The following is a 24,715-nucleotide window of genomic DNA, read 5'->3' as shown; positions in this document are numbered from 1 at the left end:
AGATCTTGGTCTTTATTGAGTTAAAAAACAAATGTGGTACAGCAGGTGATGAAGATGGTACAATCAAACTGTTAGGTAAATTCTTCTGTTAATAACCATGTAGCCTCTCCTCTTTCAGTTTAGGAAGAAATACGTATAAAAGACACAATAGTACCAGGTTTGATTGAAATATCATTAGCCTATTTTCTGTGAGGCTGAAGGGAACACACTTTAGGCTTATCAAAAACTAGAGAAAAGGAGTGATACTACAGTGGTCCACTATTAAATTGGTTGTAGAGTTCTGTGTTTCATCATTTGGTGACCAATATGTGACAAAACTGTGTTGACAAAACTATTGTACAAATAGACCAATTGGCATACATATCATGCCTCTGCAGCAAAGGAATTCTAAAGTTACAGCATAATTATCTGAGATAAGGTCAGAAGATGACACTTCTGTATTAGTCCCAGATGGGACTAGCAATGGAGAAGAGGCCTGTTGTATCGGTCTTAAAGTTAATGGTGAGCTATCAACAGCGTGAATGTCTTCAGGGGTTTTCCTTACATTCATAGGAATATTATTGGCCCAGTTTTGTTCAGTGAAGCTTCCACACATGAGGAAATGCTTAAGCCACAACTAAAAGTTATCTACCAAAGACTTTACCTTTGCGGGAGACGGAAGTGTAAGGGGCTGATGGGGGTTTATGCATGTAAGGAAAAAAGGATGGGCAAACTCCAGCATCTGCAAAATAACTAAAACAGTAACTGGCACCTAAGCCCACCACTTTCCAAGCCCACCTGATCTTCACACAATTTGCTGGGCTTGATGAATTTGGTGGTTGATGAGTTAAAGTTGTTGCAGCTATTATTTCTTGGAGCGAAGCCCCATGTGGAGCTCTGTATCTGTTCTATAAATGAAAGTATATTAAGACAGGTTGAGCTGCACATTTCTCTCGTACTTTACAACTGTCACTGATTGAGAAAAGCATCAAGTTAGAAAGTAGAAGTTAATCAGATTGAAAGACTAATGAATACAAATTTCCACAAATTCAAAAACAGTTTGATGCTTTTCTTGTTGACTGCAAGCATTGTTTCCTATATGTATATGCGTTTTTAAAGCTGCTTTCATATTTAACCTTTTTTTATTAGCCCTGTGCATTAGTTCTTTGTTTGCCTTCATAACTTCGGCTTGATGAGTCTGAAACACCTTTTTTATTTTGATTTTTTACTTAAGTGGTTTCTATTTCCTTGCCTAATTCATCCAAGCATTCTCCTTTACTCCTTTACTCCTTTATCTGCTTTTCACTGGTGAACTTTAATGGACATGCCAATTATCTCTTTGTGGCTCACTCCTACTTAAAACCTTAAATACATCTCTGATAGTTCCCTGTTCATGAATTAAGTCCAGCGCCTCACATGGCCAGCCACTGGTATTGCAGTATCCCCCATAGAAGATAATGGAGGCAGGGACTTAAAATCAAACCCTATGTTAAAATAAATTAATTTAATTCAACTTTTTAAAAATATGGACACTTTGTATGCAATACTACAATAATGATATTTAAATACAATTACTATTAAAAATAGATGTAACTAATTTAACAAATCAATACATTCCTTTGTCGTTTTTTACACACTATGTAAATTCAAAGATTTTACTTTAGGTGAATATCAAAATATTAATTTTAATTTAATATGTTTAAATTAATTAAATATTTATTTGAAATTAGGGTATTGGTGTGAAGTTACTGCTAGTAAATAAATTCACATGTAAGCATATTTCTCTGCCTCTCAGGTGGAAAACTCCAGATGGTAAAGTTTGGAGAAAAAAATTGGAAATGTATTTTTATGTTAAAAATTAATGTAGATTAATTTTATATATTTGCTTTAACTGTAGTACGAAATATGTCAGCACTATGAACTTAATTGTAAATTAGTAATTTAAATATATCAAAATATTTTTTTTTAACATAATAACAATACCACCTAGAGTAAAATGTTTATATTTACGTATTATACATTAGAAATTACAAAACGTTATGTATAGAATAAAATAAAATAATTGAATAAAAAAAGTAATTTGTTTTTTAAATCAAAAACTATTAACATATTTTATCATAAATTATTTTGTATTCATACATTTATATCTTTAACATTAAACTTGTGTATATATATTTTTTTTTATAAAGTCAAAATAAATTCATTTATTTTAACACTATTGCCTATGTGGTTCCATTTTAAGTCATTGCTTCCATTATTTTCTGTGGGGTCTGAGCTGCAGAATGTTTACTACTGTTGTGGGTCGTATTTGGCTGTAGTAACTTTAGGAGTGCTGTTTGTAAATAGTAATAGGCTTACTCCTTTCTTAAACACCTCACATTTGGTAGTAAGTATTCCTTTTTTCCAACCACTTCCCTGATGGTGGTGATAATGATGATGATGAATATAGCATTAGTGGAGTGCACTGTCACTCACAAGCGACCATCGTGATGCTAACTTGGATGCCGACTCAAACCTGTACTCTGTACAACTAGGGAGACTTCCCAAGGCCCCAACTAGATTAATGAATAACAGTTTGTCAGGTGCAAACTCTTCAAACTCTTTTTAAAACTGGCTTAATTGTCTATAGATTAAAGTGGACCTTGAAGCTGGTTCCAGGCTTTAGCACCTAAAACCATAAAAGACTTCCCACTCCAGGATTTGGATCTTGAAAGGTGGAGATCTTAGAAGATTGGCGTTAGAAGATTTGAGCATCCTGGCAGACCTGTGGTAACTGAACCGGGCAGTGAGGTATTTTGGCAAGTGGCATTAAAGGCTCTGACCACCAGAACGAGGATCTTAAATAAGTCCCTCCTCTAGGTAGCCTGTGCAGTCTTCTAAGTGCTTCAGATGCTGAACTCTGTTTGGGGAGTTTAAGCACCAGTCTGGCAACAGCATGTTGTACCATCTGAAGTTTGGGAAGCAACTGCTTTGAACTTCCTGCAATAAAGGCTGTTGCAATAGTCAAGTCTGGAAGTTAAGGCAAAAGCAACTGTTTTATCTTTGCGCTAGAGGAAGGAAGTCAAAGTATTATTATTTTTTTAGAGATTTGGTCAATGTGAAACACATGCCAGCCACTGCAAGAAAATTTGGGTGGATAGAATTTGAATCCCAGATTTGTTTTGACACTTCAGCTGTTGCAGGTGACCAGGGGGACAGAGTTAGACCACCACTGCATTGGGGATAACAGGTTTGTTTTTCCGAACAAGAGAATTTTGTTGTATCCGTATTACATTTTAGAAGGTTCTTTTTCATCCGACAGATAACACTGCAAACCAGTTCTTGAAATTCCTCTCAGGCCCAAAGGAGTTCTTGTCAAGAGATGGGATCAATTGTGTGTCATCCACATATGATGTGGCAGCAATTCCAAAGGTGGCTATCAAAGATGTCAAAGGAGTCATAGAGACATTAAATAACACAGGGCTGAGCGACAAGCCTTGTAAGACGCCAAACACTATTGATCTCTTCTCCGCCACAGAAAATTGTCCAATGGCTACAAGTTGTTTCCTGTTTGTCAGGAAAGATCTAAACCAGGCCAGTGCCTGGTGGGAAATGCCAATCCTTTGAAGATGCTGAAGAATAGTTTGAAGACGTCTTTTCTAGGGGCTTTTTAGGAGAGGCTTAACGGCTGTCAATTTCCAGGTTTTGAAACTTCAGCCATGGAAATGGAGGTGTTTAATATCTGATTGATAACTGATTGATAACTGGATTTACTGTGTTGATTAACTGTGTTGATGGCCTTTTGTAAAATGGCCGGGGAGCAAGGGTCTTGAGGGGAGAGCCTGACTTTCATGAAAGGATGGCTTGACGAAATTGGGATAAGAAGATCTCCTGGAAGGAGACTAATGTGGTGTTGCTGGCTTACCTTGTGGCTGGCTGAATTCAGGACAGGGGGTTATAAAGCCACAGTGTAAGGTTGATATCATCATAAAAGGCGAAGATCTTATCTTTTAGGGGAGATATCTCTTGATACAGCTTTGGGCTGATATTTGGAAGATTTTATTTGGGTCAAAATTAGCCTGCTCAACTTGGCTTGTGAAGTAGGCTACCTTGGTCTCCCTAATTAGATTATGATACGATTTCTGGGCCAGCCTAAAACTGGTCAGGTCCTCGGATTTGTATGCCTGGTGCCATTTACTCTTGAGCTGCTTACAGCAGAGCTTTCCTTCAGCTAGAGTAGAGGAGCACCAGGGTGCAGATGTGTTTGAGTGGCGTTTGCCAGGGCAGCCTAAGGGCGCTAGTTTGTTGGCAGTATTCGTGATCCACTGTTTGAACATATTGAGATCATCTGAAAGCTTTCCAGTAAGGGGAGAGGAGGTTGTGGTAGGACTGGATGTCTGAAAGGAACCAGTCGATGATTATGCCATTATTGGATTACCGGCACCTTTGAGTCCAGCAAAGGACGGCTGGGACAGATACCATCTAAGGTGTGCTCAGCTGAATGGGTAGGCATTACCACTAGTTGGGGAAGGCCTAGGATTGTTGGTCTCTCTGAGGCACATTGCATCAGAATTACAGATATCATTGAAGTGGTAGTTAAAATCCCCTAATAAGGTGAAATTTGCAAAATTGAAGCAGAAAAGGCAATGGGGCCTCTCCAAGAAAGCCGGAACCTGAACTCAGCAGGCGATAAATTAAACTCACGGCAAAGGACTGTTTAATTTTAATTTTGTTTAATTTTATAACAAAAGCCTAGACTTTCACCCCCCTTCAAGGTGTCCACCTCAACAGAGCTAAACTGAAAAGAGTTGCGAAAAATAATGGCTAAGCATCCCTCACGCCCCTCTGCCCTGTCACATCTGAGGATCGTATAGCCCTGGGGGAGGGGGGAGAGCAATAACAAAGTCGGAGCCAGGACTCTGACAAACAGGAAATCAAGGTATAGGTTGATTACAAGATGGTGTACTTCTTTAGCATGTGTGGGGAGGGAACTTGGATTAATCAGTCCTCTTGCAAGAAATGTATTAACAGAAGGCGGCTCATAGGAATAGCTTAGACTAAACTTGCCTTTTCACATATATATACAAGACACCAACCCCTCTAAGCGGCTGGGGTCATGACTGTGACCACAGTGGGGTCATTTATCATTTAACCTTTTTAGAAATTCATCAGTTAGCGAAATACCTGGTAAAAAATGACCAGTGGGGTTGGCACTGGCCGCAGACCGGATGCGAATGGGTACAGACTGACTTGCCTTTGGCCTCGCCAGTAGCACGCCCGCTGCGCTCATCTGTGCCGCAGGCCTGCACATATTTGTTCCAAGTCCCACCTCCAGAGCACTCAATTAGCCTGGTAGCCTCACCGAATATAGTGGCTTGGCAAGGTTACAGGGGAAGGAAATGATAGCACTGTGAAAAGCAGCAAGGAAACACTAAAAATGTCCCACATTTACTAATAAGTAGTACATTTACATGTGTGAGACTCTCCCCAATGAAATAAGAGGATGCAGAGATTTACACTTGTAGATTTGTGAATTGCATTTTGTAGTAAGTAAGTAGTACTACTTTACGTACTACATCCCTAATACCGCCTCTGGATGTTCAGGCAGATAGTTGTCAGGAAATCCTGCACGAAAGCTCAGTACAAAGTACACTGAGTGCACAGTATTGTAGAGTTGAGCTCAAAATTAAGCTTTTGAAGCAGCTTTCAGTCATACCACGAGGTCCACAGGTGATAATTGGAAAAAGCCTGCAGACTTGAAGTAAGCATAAAGCTTAATTGCACCCTCTGCCCTGCCCCGGTGCAACTGATCGTGCCGAGCTATGCTGTGGACATCTACGCAGAAGCTCCAGTGCACGTGAGGGGAAGTCCTGGCTGACCCCTTCTTTTCTTGACATTCAGTGGGTTCATCAGTAGAAGGCATGTTTCTATCACAAAATCTTAGCCTGAGTTGAGAAAACTGGAAAGACAGAAAACTTAACATGGTAAACTCTTTTGCTAATTGAGGTTCTGTCATGCAGCTATATAGCATACATTTCTACAGCTGATCACCAGGATACTGATAGTGGCAAGGATCACTTTGACAGCTTTCAGACATCCCTTTGCAACAAACTCTGGTCTTTGCCATGTGGGGTTATCAAAAATAGATCTTTTTCACTTTTCTGTTCTCATTTTAAAATGTAATGTATCACTCTAAGCTGTTCTGTTTTTCCAAGCATGTCTTTTCACAGTGGTCACCTGTCTCTGTAGGTTAATTTTTCCCAGCTCATTTCATACATCTGTGTTTTCTTTGACAGACTTTCCCGAGGTGGCCCTTTATTGATAAAAGGAACTGCTGGCACGGCACTGCAGGTGCAAACCTCCACTCTGATCCCAAAAATGGGGTAAGTCTTATAAACACGTGTTATAAATGCATAAACAAAATTGTATGTGTGCATAAACATTTCAAGATTTGTTTTCTCTTGTATAGAAAAAAACTGTTTCAACTGTATCCTGTACATACAGGGAGTGCAGAATTATTAGGCAAATGAGTATTTTGACCACATCATCCTCTTTATGCATGTTGTCTTACTCCAAGCTGTATAGGCTTGAAAGCCTACTACCAATTAAGCATATTAGGTGATGTGCATCTCTGTAATGAGAAGGGGTGTGGTCTAATGACATCAACACCCTATATCAGGTGTGCATAATTATTAGGCAACTTCCTTTCCTTTGGCAAAATGGGTCAAAAGAAGGACTTGACAGGCTCAGAAAAGTCAAAAATAGTGAGATATCTTGCAGAGGGATGCAGCACTCTTAAAATTGCAAAGCTTCTGAAGCGTGATCATCGAACAATCAAGCGTTTCATTCAAAATAGTCAACAGGGTCGCAAGAAGCGTGTGGAAAAACCAAGGCGCAAAATAACTGCCCATGAACTGAGAAAAGTCAAGCGTGCAGCTGTCACGATGCCACTTGCCACCAGTTTGGCCATATTCCAGAGCTGCAACATCACTGGAGTGCCCAAAAGCACAAGGTGTGCAATACTCAGAGACATGGCCAAGGTAAGAAAGGCTGAAAGACGACCACCACTGAACAAGACACACAAGCTGAAACGTCAAGACTGGGCCAAGAAATATCTCAAGACTGATTTTTCTAAGGTTTTATGGACTGATGAAATGAGAGTGAGTCTTGATGGGCCAGATGGATGGGCCCGTGGCTGGATTGGTAAAGGGCAGAGAGCTCCAGTCCGACTCAGACGCCAGCAAGGTGGAGGTGGAGTACTGGTTTGGGCTGGTATCATCAAAGATGAGCTTGTGGGGCCTTTTCGGGTTGAGGATGGAGTCAAGCTCAACTCCCAGTCCTACTGCCAGTTCCTGGAAGACACCTTCTTCAAGCAGTGGTACAGGAAGAAGTCTGCATCCTTCAAGAAAAACATGATTTTCATGCAGGACAATGCTCCATCACACGCGTCCAAGTACTCCACAGTGTGGCTGGCAAGAAAGGGTATAAAAGAAGGAAATCTAATGACATGGCCTCCTTGTTCACCTGATCTGAACCCCATTGAGAACCTGTGGTCCATCATCAAATGTGAGATTTACAAGGAGGGAAAACAGTACACCTCTCTGAACAGTGTCTGGGAGGCTGTGGTTGCTGCTGCACGCAATGTTGATGGTGAACAGATCAAAACACTGACAGAATCCATGGATGGCAGGCTTTTGAGTGTCCTTGCAAAGAAAGGTGGCTATATTGGTCACTGATTTGTTTTTGTTTTGTTTTTGAATGTCAGAAATGTATATTTGTGAATGTTGAGATGTTATATTGGTTTCACTGGTAATAATAAAGAATTGAAATGGGTATATATTTGTTTTTTGTTAAGTTGCCTAATAATTATGCACAGTAATAGTCACCTGCACACACAGATATCCCCCTAACATAGCTAAAACTAAAAACAAACTACAAACTACTTCCAAAAATATTCAGCTTTGATATTAATGAGTTTTTTGGGTTCATTGAGAACATGGTTGTTGTTCAATAATAAAATTAATCCTCAAAAATACAACTTGCCTAATAATTCTGCACTCCCTGTATGCTTAAAGATTTAAAATCTTTCTTTTTTTAAATGCCTTTTCCATTTTCCAACTTTGACATTTCAAATACTGTGCCTGCTAAAGTAATGCTCTATTTTTTCGTGCGTGCATTTTGAGACATTTTCCCCTCTCTTACGAAAGCTTTGAGTAGCATTACAAGAGAAGGTGCCCCCCCCCCCCCCCCCCCAAGCGCAGATAATAATAAACTGCTTCACATATCTTGCCTCCCACCAGAGTGCTCATTAGCGCACAATGTTGTAAGGTTGACACATTGGTGAAAAAATACAGTTCTCTGATTACCCACCATTTTCTCGCTCATTGGCCAGCTGACCCTCTGAGCTGGGCTGTTGCGGCACTCTAACTTCGGCTTATACTGGCATGCCTTGGACAGTGAGACTTACTCCGGGCCTACCTGCATAAAGCTAGACTCTCCATTGTGACCCATTGACCCTTTAGGATCCCGTCCTTGGCAGTTTAAGCTATTCCATTCACTTCTGAGCTCTTGGAAGTCTTACTTCCTGTGTTTCACCAATTCAGCCCCCTCCCCCTTCAAGAGCAGTTGCCACTGGAGAGACAGCACAGGCTATGCGATCCCCAGAGCTAATCCTACAGCTGTACCCGACCTTCCCAGCACCTGCAGTGGATCAGACTCTGTATTTGAAAGCCATGTTGAAGGTGTTTCATCATGCAGTGGCCCCTTCTGGAGTGTCTTCAGGCCCCATGGGACCTCTGGGCATGCAATATTGGTTCATGTTGATGGGTTCCCTTCGGCTCCCTTTGCCCCCTTTTTGCCTCTAGAAATGGCATCGCCTCTGGCATTAATTCCACTTTCAGCAAGACCTTCCACACCAACACCACCAACTCCAGCGCCTGCCACAGCTCCGGGGCTGACTCCTATTGTAGAACTAACAATGTAAGCACCAGAGCCATCCTCAGGCTCCCAGCCTCCAGTTCATAGGTTCCAGGAGAGAGGCACAAAATTACTAGAATAACTGTTTTCCATGTATGGCCTGTATGGTATGGACTCTGAGTAATTACAGTGGGTAGCGGAAGCTAGTGGTATAGACACTTCTCCAGAACTGGAATTTGCCAATCCATCGCTGGTCCTCTCCCTCCCCTTGTATCTTCTTACTCTATTGTTTGCAAGGCAGAGGACATTTTAGGCTTCCTTTACCCTCTGTGAACGCTAAGGCTAGATCCTCATGGAGGTTCTTTACTCTAATCCACGTCTCCCATTTAATGAGGCTTTGTAAGATCTAGTGTTGTCAACATGGGCTAACTAAAAAAATCTTCAGTAAACTGCACTATTGCCAGGAGATGTTGTCCTGCTCCTGGTGACCCCCATTATTTATTTATTTGTTTATTTTTGTCAGAGCACCCATCCCTGGAGAACTTTGTTCACCAAGTTTCATCTTCATCTAGATCAACTCCTGGGAATTTCCCTACTTCTCTTTCGGATAGGTAGTCGAAAGAGATTGAAGCCTGGGCCAAAAAGATCTTTGCAGCAGGGACCCTGGCACTGAAGTCACTAAATGCTATCACTTTCTCTGGGATATGGCTGGCACGCTAATCCCTAATCGCTTTCAAGAACTTTAGGCCTACTTTCGAGACCTTATCAGGGATGGGCAGGCAGCATCTAGCCAAGTCATCCTATCAGGTCCAGATATGGCTGATTGTTTCACCAGATTCATAGGGGTATCCGTTGCTGTCAGATGACATGCCTGGTTAAGAACTTAAGGATTTGTGTCCGACGTCCAATCATGCTCCTGGACTTCTCATGCTCATGGACTTCTCCTTATAACTCACAAATCTGTTCAGAGAGAAGGCTGATTCATCTTTGAAACAGTTTAAGACAAGTTCAGCTGCAACACATTACCTTGGTGTGCAGCCTGAAAGAAATTGTTTCAGGGATTCCAGACTTTTCATGGCTTTGTGAGAGGCCTTAACTTCTGCGAATGCAAAGCTGCTCTCAGACTACAGCAAGCCCAAAACCCAATCCTGCATCAATACCGAGGTTGTGGAAAGGGTGAGGCCCTCCAACCCTCTGGCCTACTGCCTTCTTCACCACCCCGCCATTGCTGGTAAGCAGCTCTGTTTTGTTATGTTTATTATGTGATGTTGATTTGTATAGCCCACTAATCACCAGTGAGGGTGTCCAGGCCCTTCAGTGGGTGTTCAGTTGTGTGGTCCCCATGGCGTTTAATCAAAAAGCCAGGTCTTCAGCTTCTTGCGGAACTCAAGAAGTGAGGAGGAGGCTTTGATGTGTTGAGGGAGTTCATTCCATGTTTTGGCCGCAATGCAGGATAAAGCACAACCTCCTGTTCTGCTTTTGCAGAGGCAGTGCTTGTGAGCGACTGAAAATCAGGCAGAGCATAGGTGTCTGGCGAGTTGATGAACGTGTATGCGCTGTTCAGGAATTCTGGTCATATGTTGTGTAGGGCTTTGTATGTGTGTGAGAAGTTTGAATTGGCTATACTTGTGGATGGGGAGCCAGTGAAACTTCTTGAGGTTTGGTGTGAGGGGTGTGTGGCATTGGAGGTTGAGTATGAGTCTTGAGGTGGTGTTCTGGAGAGTCTGTAGTCTGGTCTGTAGTCTGTGTAGGAGTTGTTTGAAGATTCCGGCGTGAAGAGTTAGTCAATGAATCAGTATTTTTATAGAGCAGCTTATCACCTGTGTGGGTATCCAGGGGCTGGGATGCTGGGTTCAGTCGAAGAGCCAGGTCTTGAGTCTCTTCCTGAAGTCTGTCAGTGAGGGTGCTGGTCGGAGGTCGAGAGTGATAGTGTTCCAGGACTTGGTAGCGAGGTGGGTGAAGGAGTGGCCTCTGCTGTGGCTACGGCAGATGTGTGGTGTGTGAGGGAGGCGGAGTGAACGTTTCTGGATGACTGGTGGAAGTTCAGGCAGTGTTTCATGTATGCTGGTCCTTGGTCATAGAGCGTCTTGGAGGTGTGTGTCAGTAGTTTGAATTGGCATCTTTTCTGGATGGGGAGCCAGTAGAGGTTCCTCAGCTACTGGGTGATGTGGGTCCTTTTGGCCAGGTTGAGGATCAATCTGGTTGCTGAGTTATGTATCGCCTGGAGCCTTATCATGAGTTTGATGGTGGTTCCTGTGTATAGTGCTTTGCCTTACTACAGCCGGCTAATGATTAGGGCTTGCATGACTGTTTTTCTTGTGCTTTGGGGAGCCTTTTGAAGATTCTTCACTGTTTTTCGGAGAGTGTGAAAGCAGGTAGGGGAGACTGTGTTGATCTGTCGATTCATGGTGAGTTTGCTGTCCAGGATGATGCCAAGATTGCGGGCGTGGTCTTTAGGTGTGGTGTGGGTCCGAGCTGCACAGTCCATCAGGTGTCGTTCAAGAGGGAGGCCTGGTTACCAAAGGTCAGCACTTCAGTCTTGTCCAAGTGTTGTCATAGTCCAACCTACTGGTGATAAGTTCTTGCATTATGGTCCGTCTCGTTTTGTGGCAGCCATTTGAAGATCTTTTGCCTCATGCCTAGGATGTGAAAGCAGTAGGTGCTTACTGCATTGACTTGTGTAGTCATGTTGAGCTTGATCCCTAGGCGTCTTGTATGGTCTGTTGGTGTGAGTGTTGGTCCTAGCTCAGACAGCCACCAGGTGGAGTTCCATGGGAAGGTCTTGTTGCCGAAGACCAGTCTGTTACCATGGTCATGCAGTTGTTGAATTTGGTTCTGGTGTTGGTTGTGATGTCCATCAGGGAGAGGATGAGTTGGGTTTCATCAGCGGAGATGACTGGGAAGTCTTGTTATCGAATTATATTGGTGAGCGGTGTCATCTTGGGGCTGGGGAACGATCCCTGTGGAACTCTGCATATCAGGTTCTTGGTCTCGTGAGTCCAGATCCTTGTATGCATGTCTTGTGGAGTCTTCTTATGAAGGTGTTGTGGAAGACCGTGTCAAAGGCCACCAAGAGGTCTAGCAGGGTGAGGGCAGCTGTGTCTTCTCAGTCAAGGATCGTTTGAATGTCATTGGTGGCTGCGGTTATTGCTGTTTCAGTGCTGTGGTTCTTTCTAAATCCTGATTGAGTGTTGTCTAGAACCTGGTGCAGCATGAGGTAGGTTGTGAGTTGCTTGTTGTTGGACCTGGTAATTTTTACAGGGTCATCCCCAAATTGTTTGCCTTCTTCCTCCTATTTTTCCTGACCAGTTTTTGTTGGCTTTAGGACTCTGGGCACTTTACCACTGTTAACCAGTGCTAAAGTGCAAATGTTCTCTGTGTAAATTGTATTGTTGATTGGTTTATCCATGATTTGCATATTTGATTTATTAGTAAGTCCCTAATAAAGTGCACTATAGGTGCCTAGGGCCTGTAAATCAAATGCTATTAATGGGCCTGCAGCACTGATTGCGCCACCCACATGAGTAGCCCGGTAAACATGGCTCAGACCTGCCACTGCAGTGTCTGTGTGTACAGTTTTTAAACTGCTAATTCGACCTGGCAAGTGTACCCACTTGCCAGGCCCAAACCTTCCCTTTTACTACATGTAAGGCACCCCTAAGGTAGGCCCTAGGTAGCCCCGTGGGCAGGGTGCACTGTATATTAAAGGTGGGACATGTACTGATGTGTTTTACATGCCCTAACAGTGAAATACTGCCAAATTCGTTTTTCACTGTTGCAAGGCTTATCTCTCCCATAGGTTAACATGGGCGCTGCCTTTAAATATTCTTAAAGTGCATTTTCCCTTTGAGAGCGGATAGAGATATGGAGTTTAGGGTCTCTGAACTCACAATTTAAAACTACATCTTTTTGTGAAGTTGGTTTTTAGATTTAGTTTGAAAATGCCACTTTTAGAAAGTAGGCATTTTCTTGCTTTAACCATTCTGTGACTCTGCCTGTTTGTGGATTCTCTGTCGGGGTCAGACTGACAGTTGGGCTGTTTGTGAATCTCCTCTAGACAGTGACACATAGGGAGCTGAGTTGTAGCCTGCAAATCATGATGAGCCATCTGAGCTAGACTGGAGGGAGGAGTGGTCACTTACACCTAAATGGGCTGTGCCTGTCCTCACACAATGCAGTCTCCAACCCCCGGGTGTGTCTGGGGCCTGGGCTGGGTAAGGCAGGATCTTGTGAACAACAGAGACTTTCCTTTGAAGTTTGCCTACTTCAAAGGCAGAAAGGGGTATAAGTAGTGGACCCAAAACCCCAGACTTTAGATTTCTTCAACATCACTTCTGGATTCAAGAGGAACCTCTGCGAAGAAGAAGAGCTGAGGAGAAGTGCTGCCCCTGCCTGTGACTGTACTTTGTTCGGCTATCCTGCAGTTGCTGCTTCTGCCTGTGAAAGGGGACAAAGACTGGACTTTGTTTTCAGTCCTGCTTGAGAAGAATCTCCATGGGCTTGGACTGAGCTTGCCTCCTGTTCTGAAGTCTCAGGGCCATCAAAGACTTCTTCTGCCAGCACCTGGACTCTCTGCTGAGACTCCTGCCCGCCAAGTGGTGCCTCATCAAATCCCTGGGCCCTTGAAAGGTGAAATTGGCAGAACAAGGGCTGAAATCCACGCATAGAACACATTGTGGGGAAATTTTCGATGCATCACCTGCACGGCTGAAAAACTGCGCTACCCACTTTGTGGCTAGAATCGCTCCACCTGCATTGCGGCTGGGAGATCGATACATCGCGGCTGGAGAAATGACACAACACCCGCTTGCGGCTGCTGATAACGACGCAAACCCCACGCATCGCTGTTTTTTTAACACTGTGCGACCGGATTTCTCATGCATCGTCGCTGGGCGTCAGTCATCGTGAACCTGCACGGATCCGAGGTGCCCTGTCCAAACATTTACGCATCGCTCTCTTGCGAGGGAGAAAAACGATGTATCGCCTACCCGACCCGTGAAGAAGTGACACACGGCCTCCCTTGCGAGTAAGGAATTGACGCACCTCCGACCTTTCCGGTGCACGCTCGCCCATGTGGCTTTATTTTTTACGCAAACCAGGTACTTTGTGTAAAATCAACATTTCCATTGTTTTCTATGGAGTAAGACTCTTATTCTTTTGAAAATTCATATCTTGATTTGTGTATGTTGATTTTTTGTCATTTTGGTCTTGTTTGATTTAGATGAATATTGCCTAAAATTCTAAACTGGTGTGGTGTCCATTTTGTAGTGCTTTCACTGTATTACTGTGTGTGCTGGTACAAATACTTTACACATTACCTTTGAGATAAGCCTGACTGCTTGTGCCAAGCTACCAAGGGAGTGAGTAGAGGTTATCTGAGTGTGTACCTCCATTGCCCTGACTAGATTGAGGGTCCCTGCTTGGACAGAGTGCACACTGACTGCCAACCAGAGACCCCGTTTCTAACACTTGTTAATGGCCTTCCTAATCTCTTTGGCTGGATAGGGTAGCAAGGAGATGGGATGAAAGTTGCCAAGTGGATTTGGGTCGGCTCTAGGCTTTTTGAGTAGGGCCTTGATTTCTAGAAGTTTCCACTCATCTGGGAAAGTGGCGGACATGATGGAGGTGTTAGTAATAAGAGACAAGGTGGTGCTGATTGGTGATGTTCTCAGGTTGTATATGTGGTTGGGACAAGAGTTCATTGGGGCCCCTGAGTAGATGGCACGCATGATTGCCGCTGTGTTTCTGGTGAGGGTTGGTCAAGCGGTTGGGTGAACGTTTTTGGTCAGGGTGGTGTGCGAAGTTGCTGTAGATGTTTGCAATATTGCTGTAGAAGAAGTTGGTTAGGTTGTTGCAGATCTGTTGGGGGAGTAGTGATGCTGTTGAAGATGTCTCTAGTTCTCCCTTGTCAACTCTTTTGAGACTAGTGGGAGGATAAATTCCCCTTTCTCCACAGACTTCGAAGACTATTCAGACCAGTGGGTCCTTCAAATTGTGGAAAAAAGGCAGTGGTGCCCACAATTTTACATGTGTGCAGTTAACATTCTCAACTTACTTTTAGGGGATTGGGACAGTTGCTACCACATAAGATAAATAAACAAGCCCTCCTGTCTCTAAACACTAACCTGAATGAAGGAAGGTGAAGAGGCTGCAGTGCTGCATTCAGGTCAGTCTAAAATGATCACACTGGAATTGCACAAGCACTGCTGAGAGACCGCCTGAAGTGCCTGATGGCATTGCTTTCTGCCGCCAGCTGAATCTTCTGTCAGAAGGCAAGTCAGAGGCTTCTTAAAGCTGCTTAACTCTAGCACACGCTACATGTTGCTGACATTACTAGCTTTGTGGGAAGAATTGGCATATAGCAGTAGGCCTTGCAGCCAAGATGGGAGCACTCACTGCATGAGACTAAGTGCAATTCACATGTGAGGCACTCCAGAAGCAGCGAGTACTGCTAAGTTTTGCTTTTGGCGAGAATCTACTTACTGCTGGTTGGATGTTAGGAAGGGCTGGGGAGGAGTCGGTGAGTCAATCTCCTTGATGGACTCCTCCCCAGCCCCTGACAAAGCCCAACCAACAGTGAGGAAAAAGCAAAAAAGAGGGTGAAGCCCATGAATTTCCTCTGAGCCTGTACCACGCACTACTCTCTTGACTGTGCTTATGTGTCCTGCCTCCAGAACATTGAAAGCAATGACACCAAGGTGGCCACGCCCAGGGCCACAGACAAATCACCCTAGTGTTTATGAAACCACTGGCACTAACAAAAGGACATGCCTCTTCATTGACGCAAGCACTCTCACTTGTGCCTTGAGGGCGAGTGAGAATCTTGTTTGGCACAGGCAGATTTCCATGCCTTGAAACAAAATAAAAACACACACACCTCGAGCCTGATGGGATGGAGTAGCCAGTCTTTTCACTGAGCTGCTTGGTGTTTCATTCTTCCCTGTGTGGCAGGGCACAGCTCCTTTCACCCACATATACCAACGGCCCCTGGAAAAAGAGTATACTCTGCCCTTCTAGCAGTCTCCCTAGATCCCCCATCCCAGCTTGGATCTTTCACATGAAAACCTTCTTCAGCAAGACTTGGGAGCTTTACATCACAAAGCGATTTTGGAGTTGGTGTCAGAGCAGGAGATTGGCCAGTGATGTTATTCCAGATACTTCCTTGTTCCAAAGAAGGACGGTGTACTTCACCTGATCATGGACTTCAGGCTGTTGAATCTTTTCCTTCATAAGGAGACGTTCAAGATGCTGCCTTTTGCATAGATTCTTTTGGTTCTCAAACATGAATCCTGGATGGTGTCACTTGATTTACAGTACATGCATTTCCATATATCAATCATGAAGTGCAACACGGAGTACCTGCAGTTGGTGGTGGGCTTGACTCAATAACAATTTTTGGTCCTTTCTTTTGGTCTAACATTAGCACCGTGGGTTTTCACAAAGGTGATGGCAGTTGTGCAGCCCATCTCAGGAGCTCAGAAATTCAGGTGTTTCCCTACTTGGATGACTGGCTTCTGAAAGCCAGGACCCCACAGATAGTGGTCACACCTCCAGCCAACAACATCCCTGCTGCTTCACTGCTTAGGCTTTTATATCAACATACCCAGATCTCACCTGAAGCTCTTTCACCTCCTTCTATTCATAGGAGCAGTACTGGATACCACCTTGGGACTAGCCTTCCCACCAGACCCAGAGTGCAGGTCCTTCATGCTCTCTTTCCACGTTTCTGAGAAGGTGCCTGGATTACTGCCCTATCTATTTGTCACCTCTTAGGTCTGCTGGCTTCTTGTATTCTCCTGGTCATGTACGGTCACTGGCACATGGGGGCTTTCCAGTGGTGCCTTCACAGGTGGTGGTTGCAGCATGGGGGAGACTCTGTGGCTCCATTGTGGTATCCAGGGAGGAAACTTCAGCTGAGGTGCCTTGTAGGGTTGAGGAGAACCTGCCAAAAGAGAAATCCTTTTAATCCCCTCTATCCATGACCATGGTAGTGAAGCTTGCTTCTACTCTTGGGTGGGATGCTCTCTGGGATAAGTAGGACATTGGAGGCCTTTGGTTTCTGGAAGACAAGAGATTCCTCATAAATCTGCTCAAACTGAGGGTGATTTGCCTAGCCATCAGGGCATTCCTCCCTTGCCTTTATGGTCAGTCAGACAAGATGTTGACGGACAATAAAATTGTGAAGTGATATGTCAATAAGCAAGGAAGGGGTAGGTATGGTCTCCGTCTCTCCACCTTTAAGCACTGAGGCTTTGGTCCTTGACAAACAGCCACAGAATGTGGTTTGTGGCGAATCATCTAGCATGCTCGCTGAACAACAGGGCGCCTGACAGACTTCTCACTGATCCCTCCCACCTCTCCAGTTTTCTGACTTGCTGGGAGCACATCCAGAAAGGATCTAGAAAGTGATCCAGTGTCATTCTTGCCCAGCTGCTTTGGCGGTGCGGGAAAAATGGATGAGCAGCTGACTAAGGCACGACAGTGGGGTCACTTGTGGAGTCCAAGACTTCACAGGACAATCACTTCCCCCATCAAATGGTGCTGGGGACCCCCTACTGTCACGACAGAGCTGTAGGAGACTTTCCCAGACCATTCTGGCATCTGGAATAGGAGTCAAGAGTGGGCAAAATGCAAGTATAGAGCATCCACTAGAAGTGTCATTACCGAAGGTAAGTAACTTTGTCTTATCCATTAATGCCTTAACCTGGAATGGTTTGTAAAGTAAACGTCTGACGTGAAAATAAAAATAGTAGAATGTGCCGCCTAGCTGTGTCCTAATTAAACATCCCCAGCCCAACACACACTACTCTTCCATGTATGAGATGGTCCTGCCGCAAATAAAATGCTCTTTGTGGCGCGATCGGCTTCCAACTCCTTCCTCGCTGGGTCTGCCCGACATCAACGCCCTCGAAGAAAAACAAAAATACAAACTGTTCAGTAAAGTGAAACGAGGTTGCTGCTGGCAGCAACGGGCTGTTCTGAGGCCAAACCCGATAGCCCCGGCCTGCGAGCGACTCTCTCTCATTGAAGCGGGAAACCGCATGATCGTAAAAAGCATTTTGACAGCTCGCTTGCATGTGCTTTATGGCAGCTGTGTTCCCCCTGTCCATTTAGCTTTTTTGTATTTTCAGATGCCTCCAGAAGCGTAACTGCAGCTTTCAGCTTGTCCCCCTTTCTCCCGTGTAATAACCCTCCTGTGTAAATGCGACTGGTCAGGAACAGTCTGTAATTACGAGCACTCTGCTCAGTAGCAGCCTTTATGCCACGCCAGCCCCCGCCCTGCTTTCAGCTCCCGGCGCTGCAGAAAGACCTGCTTCCAGCTGTGCCCGCCACACAATCGAGCTCTTTGTACGGGCCCTTCGTGCCCTTTGTGCCCAGGAGAGGACTGATAAACGCCTGTGTTTACAGAGCCCCCCCCCCCACTGCCCCCGTCCCTCCGAGGGCGAGTATGGATTGTCACCGGCACTTCAAATTCCGTCCTCCTCTGATGAGTTTGTTTCCTAATCCTCAAACAAGGAGCAGTAACGCTGAGAAGCCTGCAGGTGTCCACGTGCTGCTCCCATGGAAATGAACCTTTAACCTCATGGAGGAGTTCTGGGGGTTGCCATCCAAAGATGCGATGTACGTCTATCTGCACTGGCTCCCAATTGAGCGTCGAGTTCAATTCCAGGCGTTATGCTATGTGCACAAATGTCCCAAGCTCTGGCCCCTCCTACTTAAGATCACTAGTGACATCACACACCAGGCCCGGTTCCAGGAATTTATATCTGGATTCTGGATGGGCCAAGGGTGCGTCTGAGTGGGCCAATGTATGCCCAATTTTCGCCAATTCTGGAGGGAGCCTACAACCTGGGCTCTGGTGCCGCTGCACCTGCTGTACTATTGGCAGCTATCTCCTCTTCCCCAACACACACCTCCCCACTGCAGCTTGCCTCAGACATGAGCTCAGCACGCCAGCTGTTTTTTTTTTCACGGCCATGCCAAGAGTTTTGTCTCAGACAGTAGAAAAATGGCGAAAATCATCCGAAGGTGGTATTTTCCCCCTATCAGTACACAAGTAAAACCGTGCACTGTAAAATGTATTCTAGAGATTTCTCGTTGACCCCTGACTGATAATTAAAGTAGACAAAAGCGGGGGAAAAAATCTAATTTGCCGACATGGAGGAAGCACTTAACAAGTGCTTTCTCTGGCCTCTTTTGCTATCACTTGGAGGGCCAAAGGTAATTGGGTGGGCCTGGCCCACCCGCTAGAACCGGGCCTGATGCACACCCAACCGGTCCCTGCGTTCTAGTGATTGGAGTCTCGCTGTAGATCCCAGAGTTAGGCGGTCCAGGCAAGGAGGCCGAGCCTTTTACGTCTTAGCCCCAGAGCTGTGGAGCCCTCCTCCCCCCGATCTGAGAGCCTGTAGCTCGCTCTCAATCTTCCGCAAAAGGCTTAAAACCTGCTTGTTTTAATCTCTGCTATCAGGAGCAGCGCATTATATGTCCCTGGGTACCTGCACTGTGGCGTAGCGCTGGGAAAGCCTTCATTGGGTAGCCATGTGATTTACCAATCTGATTAATAATAGCATAAAACCTACACTCGTTCAAATAGTATACATTTCATGATACAATCAGCACTGTGAGTAAGAGGTGCTGACCATGCTCAGTCTGGAGGCACTGAGCACGCCCAGTCGGAGCAGATTTGGAAAGAGACTTGCATTGGTAGGTAGATCACTAGCCTACTTTCTGCCGAAAATAATGCCTGTTGTCGACCGTGTCACCCTCTAGAATAATTTTCATGACCGTGACTCCAAGTACGAGCAACCGGTTAATATGGATTCCTTTAGTTCTGTATTTAGAAGGTACTTCTTCTAAACACTTTGGAATCAGCGACGGTAACGCCTACCGCTGGTTACCTGTACATTGTGTCCTGCAGCTTTTATCTCCTGCAGAGGTTGGGGTGATACCCAGATGTGTGACAGTGTTACTGTCCTATCTCCTTGTAATTTCCACCAATGTGTGAGGCTACGGAGTTGGGTGTCTGGTGATCCAGGTAATGAAACATTCTGTTCTCCTTTCAGACTGCCTTATCCATGCTTGGCAACATACTTGAGAAGGAGAACAAAGTCTTCTTTTGTGGTACCCTGATATATAGTTTGCCTCTCTTTACCTTTTTGGTGCTTACCGATAGTTGTGAGGGACTCATCTAAAAGTTAAACAGGAGAGTTGGGAGCATTGAACCTTGAATGACATGATATGCTACAGGAACCAGTTTTAACGGTCTGTTTTCAGTTTTCACTGCCTAAGCTCGACCTTAGAAAAAGACCACCTTTGAAGTTGTAATACATAGATATTCTCTTGGTCCAATGTTTTGATTTCTGTTGTAGCCTCTAGTATGATAAGCAGAAAGTTCTCACCTTTGTCCAGAATTTGTCAAACATGATTTGTAACTTGAATTGTAGCCATTTCACTGCTTCAGACTGGGCTGATGCCTGACTGGTGAGCATCTACCAAGGTATTATCATAGTTTTAGTTAATGTGGTGAACTTCCAGTCCTGCAAGCGGAATAACCTAAACATAGCAATACACAGGACCTAACCCTTATTGCCAATAACCGAACCAGGGTAAAGAGCAAAAACAAACAACAATGGTTCTGGAGACACTTTTCTTAAACAATCAAAAGAGGAATAACCTAGCCAGTCTCAAGGCATTGACAAATTCCCCATTTTCCATGGAAGTGTTAGTAAACTTGAGTTTGTGTGTCTAGCTACTGTAAGTAGGACTTCACCAGAAGAGGTGGAATTGGCTCATTGCTAAATCTGACCAGATTTGTGGGACTCCATAGAAAGTGGAGTGAAGTGTTGCCACTTTGCAGCAACCATAGCGTTTGTCATGCAGGAGATTTATGGTTGTACGAGAAAATGCTTCTTGCGTTATCTTGTGGCATTTCTCTCCATACGTTTGTAAATTTTCAGTCCAGTGGGGTTTATCTTGATAGATCCAGTGGTGTGGAATTTTCTAAATATGTACGTATCTAAGAGATGGCATTCTACTTTTGTGGGAAAAACCTTCCCCTTTTTTTTGCCATACAGTATGAAAGTGTTACTATTTTATCAGGGCTCTGGTGATTGCACCTCTGATCATTCTATCAGGGTTTGGATTCTAGTAAGGCTCTGATATTGCCACCATTCTGCAAACCACCATACAGTGGCCAAAAGTAGACACTGCAGGTCTGTGTGAGTGTTGTCCGTGTGTGTGTATGTGTGTGTATATATATATATATATATATATATATATATATACACACCACCACCCCCCAGAATGTATATTTTTTCAAGGGTTTATTTGAATGTCCAAGTTCCACCTTTGTAATGCCTGTTCCTAGGGCACATGTTTTCCAATCGAGCAACCATACACCCTAATATTAATGTAATTGTGTATAAATAGGTTGAAGACCAAAATTACCTATTCATCTGCAGTCATAATAGTTATTTATGAGGATTGCAGGATTCATGGTATGAATTCAAGATGAGGTTCCTGGGCCCTTTCGAAAAGGTTTATTGGTACTCCGTGTAGATTATGAGGACAGACCTCCAAGGAGACCAGATTCTGGCATTACACATAGGACTAAATATGCCCCCACACTAACTTGTTGCTTCGGTGGACACTATGTGGAGAATTAATGCTTCTTTCCCTACACCACCATAGGTGCTGCAACACAGACCTCATGCACATTCACAGTAGAAGAAAACCATACCGGAGGCTTAATGCAGCCTACCAAAATGGACATCTCACAGTAGAGGGCAGAACCATTAAGCTTTTCTACAGCCTTGATAAAGCCCTAGTCAGATAGTGCTAAGGGAGGAAACACATGTTGGTTAGTTGTACAGTGAAAACATTTGAAGAATAAAAAAATATTAAATATCCTACAATTTGTTACTAATAAAACCTTTTCAACACGACAGTCTCATCTTGTATTCATACCATGAAGCCTGTGACACCTTGTAAATAGCTAGTATGATTGCAGATGAATAAGCATTTTGGTCTCAAACTATCTATTCAGAATCACATGATTATCCTGGTTAAGTGTGGCCCGATTGTACAAAATACCGCCCTAGGAACAGGCATTACATAGGTGGTGCTTGTACACCCTAAAGAACGCTTGAACACATATGCACTATGCAGCCGAGTAAGTATGTTGATTCTCAACATATCTATACACATACTTGCATGTTAAAGGATGTTCATTAAACTCCTCTTCAATCTACTTTACATTCCACTTGTACTGGAAAAGGTTGGCAATTTACTCCAGACAAAAGCGGGATTAAAACGATTTTCAGGGTGTGGAACCATAGGGTGTAGGAAAAGTGAATTTGCAACTTCTCAACATGACACATGTATTTGTGAAAATAGGTTTCACAAACGTTTGGTAAGAATATGGTTTTCAGGCCCACATTTGTGAGCTTTTTTGAAGTCCTGAAAACCTCAAATGTGCATCATATCAAGGACGTACACCCGCACATACACTTTGTGACTTTCTTTAAGAATTGGGCTCTTATTTATTTTCATGTAGCCCGTAATGTCGCCCATAATAGTTTTACAATGATTCTCCATTATTAATCTGTCTTTTCCTTTAATGTTCTCTTGGATGCAACACTTTCAACTGAATGATGTTGCAGAAAAATACGATTACATTTTGCACAGTAGCTTAGCATTCTTTTTTAATTCTTTGTGTGGACATTTTATTTTAAAAGCAGGCAAATGCCAATCTTGCTTTCAGGCTTCTGCATGTTTTTGCACATTGCCAGGGAACTTTCTGTGTGCAATATGAGTAGCTGCAAATTGTTACAAACCAGAGTACGTGTTTCATTATGCCGAAGCCTACAAGACAGCACAGCTGTTTGATTTGCTAAAAACGTCTTGGGGTCATTTAGAAAGCTTCCTTGGGAATGCATTCTGCCCATTGCTTACCATTGGATTTGTGGTTTGTAACTCACATTTTCTGGCTTTCTATTTGGTGGCGTTATTTGTTTTAGTCTGTCCAGTGTAAGTTCGTTCCTCTCAAGGAGAAAGCCATTCCACGCTACCTTTGTTTGTGTTAGTCTGTGAGTGCTCCTTTCTGTAAAAAGTTATTTAAATCTATTTCTTATCTTGTCTCATTAGTTGCACATTCAAAGACAGAGGTCAAATGTTGGGCTCTGTCTTCCAAGGAAATTTGGTGTGTATTCTTCTTTCTCTGATTTTACAGTGAGAGGATTTATGCAACAATCTTGCTGAATATCGGGGGTGGGAAAGGGTATTTATTTTCTAGCACACAGCATCATTTAGAGTAACTTTGCAAGTATTTCAGACTATATCAGAATTGGGAAGGCACAAATGAAGCCACATTTTTTGTTAATTCTGAAGTATGTTGGAAACAAATACTTTATTATGAGTAAAATAAATCAATACATTAGGTGATGCCATTTCCACACAAAGGTGCTTGTACTCTGTATAGTTTTATTAGTAAAACTGTACATCTATGCAAATGTAATGGTAATTTCAATTGAAAATGTGGTGTCTGTAATATCAGTGCTCTCCCACACCATGCATACTCTGGTCTACACCACTCCACTCTGCCCCATTCCACGCCACTGCACTCTACTCTGCACCATTCTTCACCACTTAACTATACCCCTCTGTACTCTGCACCACTCTATTCTGTGCCAATGCACTCTACTCTACATCACTGCACTCCACACCAGTCCAATCTAGGCCACTCCACTCTGCAACAATACACTCTGTGCCACTTCACTCTACACCACTATGCTCCACACCACTCTACTCCACTCTATGCCACTCTTCTCTATCACTGTACTCTACATCACTGCACTTGACTCTGCACCACTGTATTCATCACCACTGCACTCTACTCAACACGCCTCCCTGCTACTGCATTCTATGCTAATGCACTTTATTCCACTGAAATGTATGCCACTCTAATCTGTTCTCTACGCCACTTTACTCTGCAGTACTGCATTCTGTGCCAGTGCACTTTACACCAGTAGACTCTGTGCACTATATTCTACTCTGCACCACTCTACGCCACTGCACTGTATGCTGCTCTACTCTGCACCACTGTACTCTCAGCCACTCTACTCTGCACCACCCCAGTCTGCACCACTGCATTCTACTCTGAAACACTTTAATCTATGCCACTGCATTCTACGATGCTGCATTGTACGCCGATGAATTCTATGCTGCTGCACACTATAGTACTATACTCTGCAACATTCTACATCAATGCATTCTGCACCAGTCCAGTCTACGCCACTCTACTTTACGCAACTTCACTCTATGCCACTCCAGTACATGACAATGTGTCACTCCACTCTACAACACTATACACAACTTTTCACCATTCCACTCTTAGACTCCACACCACTCTCCTCTACGCCACCAACTTTTTGCCGTGCTGCAGCCACGCTGGTGTACAACATGGCTAAAAGACATTGGCATAGCACATAGCTCTTGCTACATAGGATAGACCTATTTGCTTTGCCAATGCTTGTTTTTGTACTGTAAATACTGTCAGTAATGGAAGTTGAGCTCAGTGTGTGTCTTAGTAGTAAATACTTTGCATTAATGGATTATATAGGCAGGTTTGAACAACTTATACATATGCATGAAAACCTTGTCTTAATGGCAGACCATTCATTTTCAGAGTCACACTGTGGTGCTGTTAAGTGGCAGCCAAAGGGTTTGTGCTGCAGGTTATTGTGCCTACATGTCCAGTGGACAAAATAAACATGAAACCTTGTTGTCCTTGAACCCATCAATATGTCCTGAGCTTTGGATAATAGGAATCCAACAACCATGT

General features: G+C 43.9%; 1 protein-coding gene across 1 annotated transcript in view; it reads left to right on the top strand.

Annotated features, from left to right (window-relative positions):
* Positions 1-24,715, top strand: part of ABCB7 (ATP binding cassette subfamily B member 7) — a 607,823-nt gene that overhangs the window by 219,630 nt on the left and 363,478 nt on the right. The window contains exon 3 of the mRNA XM_069210993.1: positions 6,255-6,341. Within this exon, the coding sequence (XP_069067094.1) occupies positions 6,255-6,341 (87 nt within the window). The remainder of the gene's footprint in view (positions 1-6,254; positions 6,342-24,715) is intronic.

This window comes from Pleurodeles waltl, chromosome 2_1, assembly GCF_031143425.1.
Source record: "Pleurodeles waltl isolate 20211129_DDA chromosome 2_1, aPleWal1.hap1.20221129, whole genome shotgun sequence".
Taxonomy (NCBI): Eukaryota; Metazoa; Chordata; class Amphibia; order Caudata; family Salamandridae; genus Pleurodeles; species Pleurodeles waltl.
This window is presented reverse-complemented; position numbering and strand designations above follow the sequence as displayed.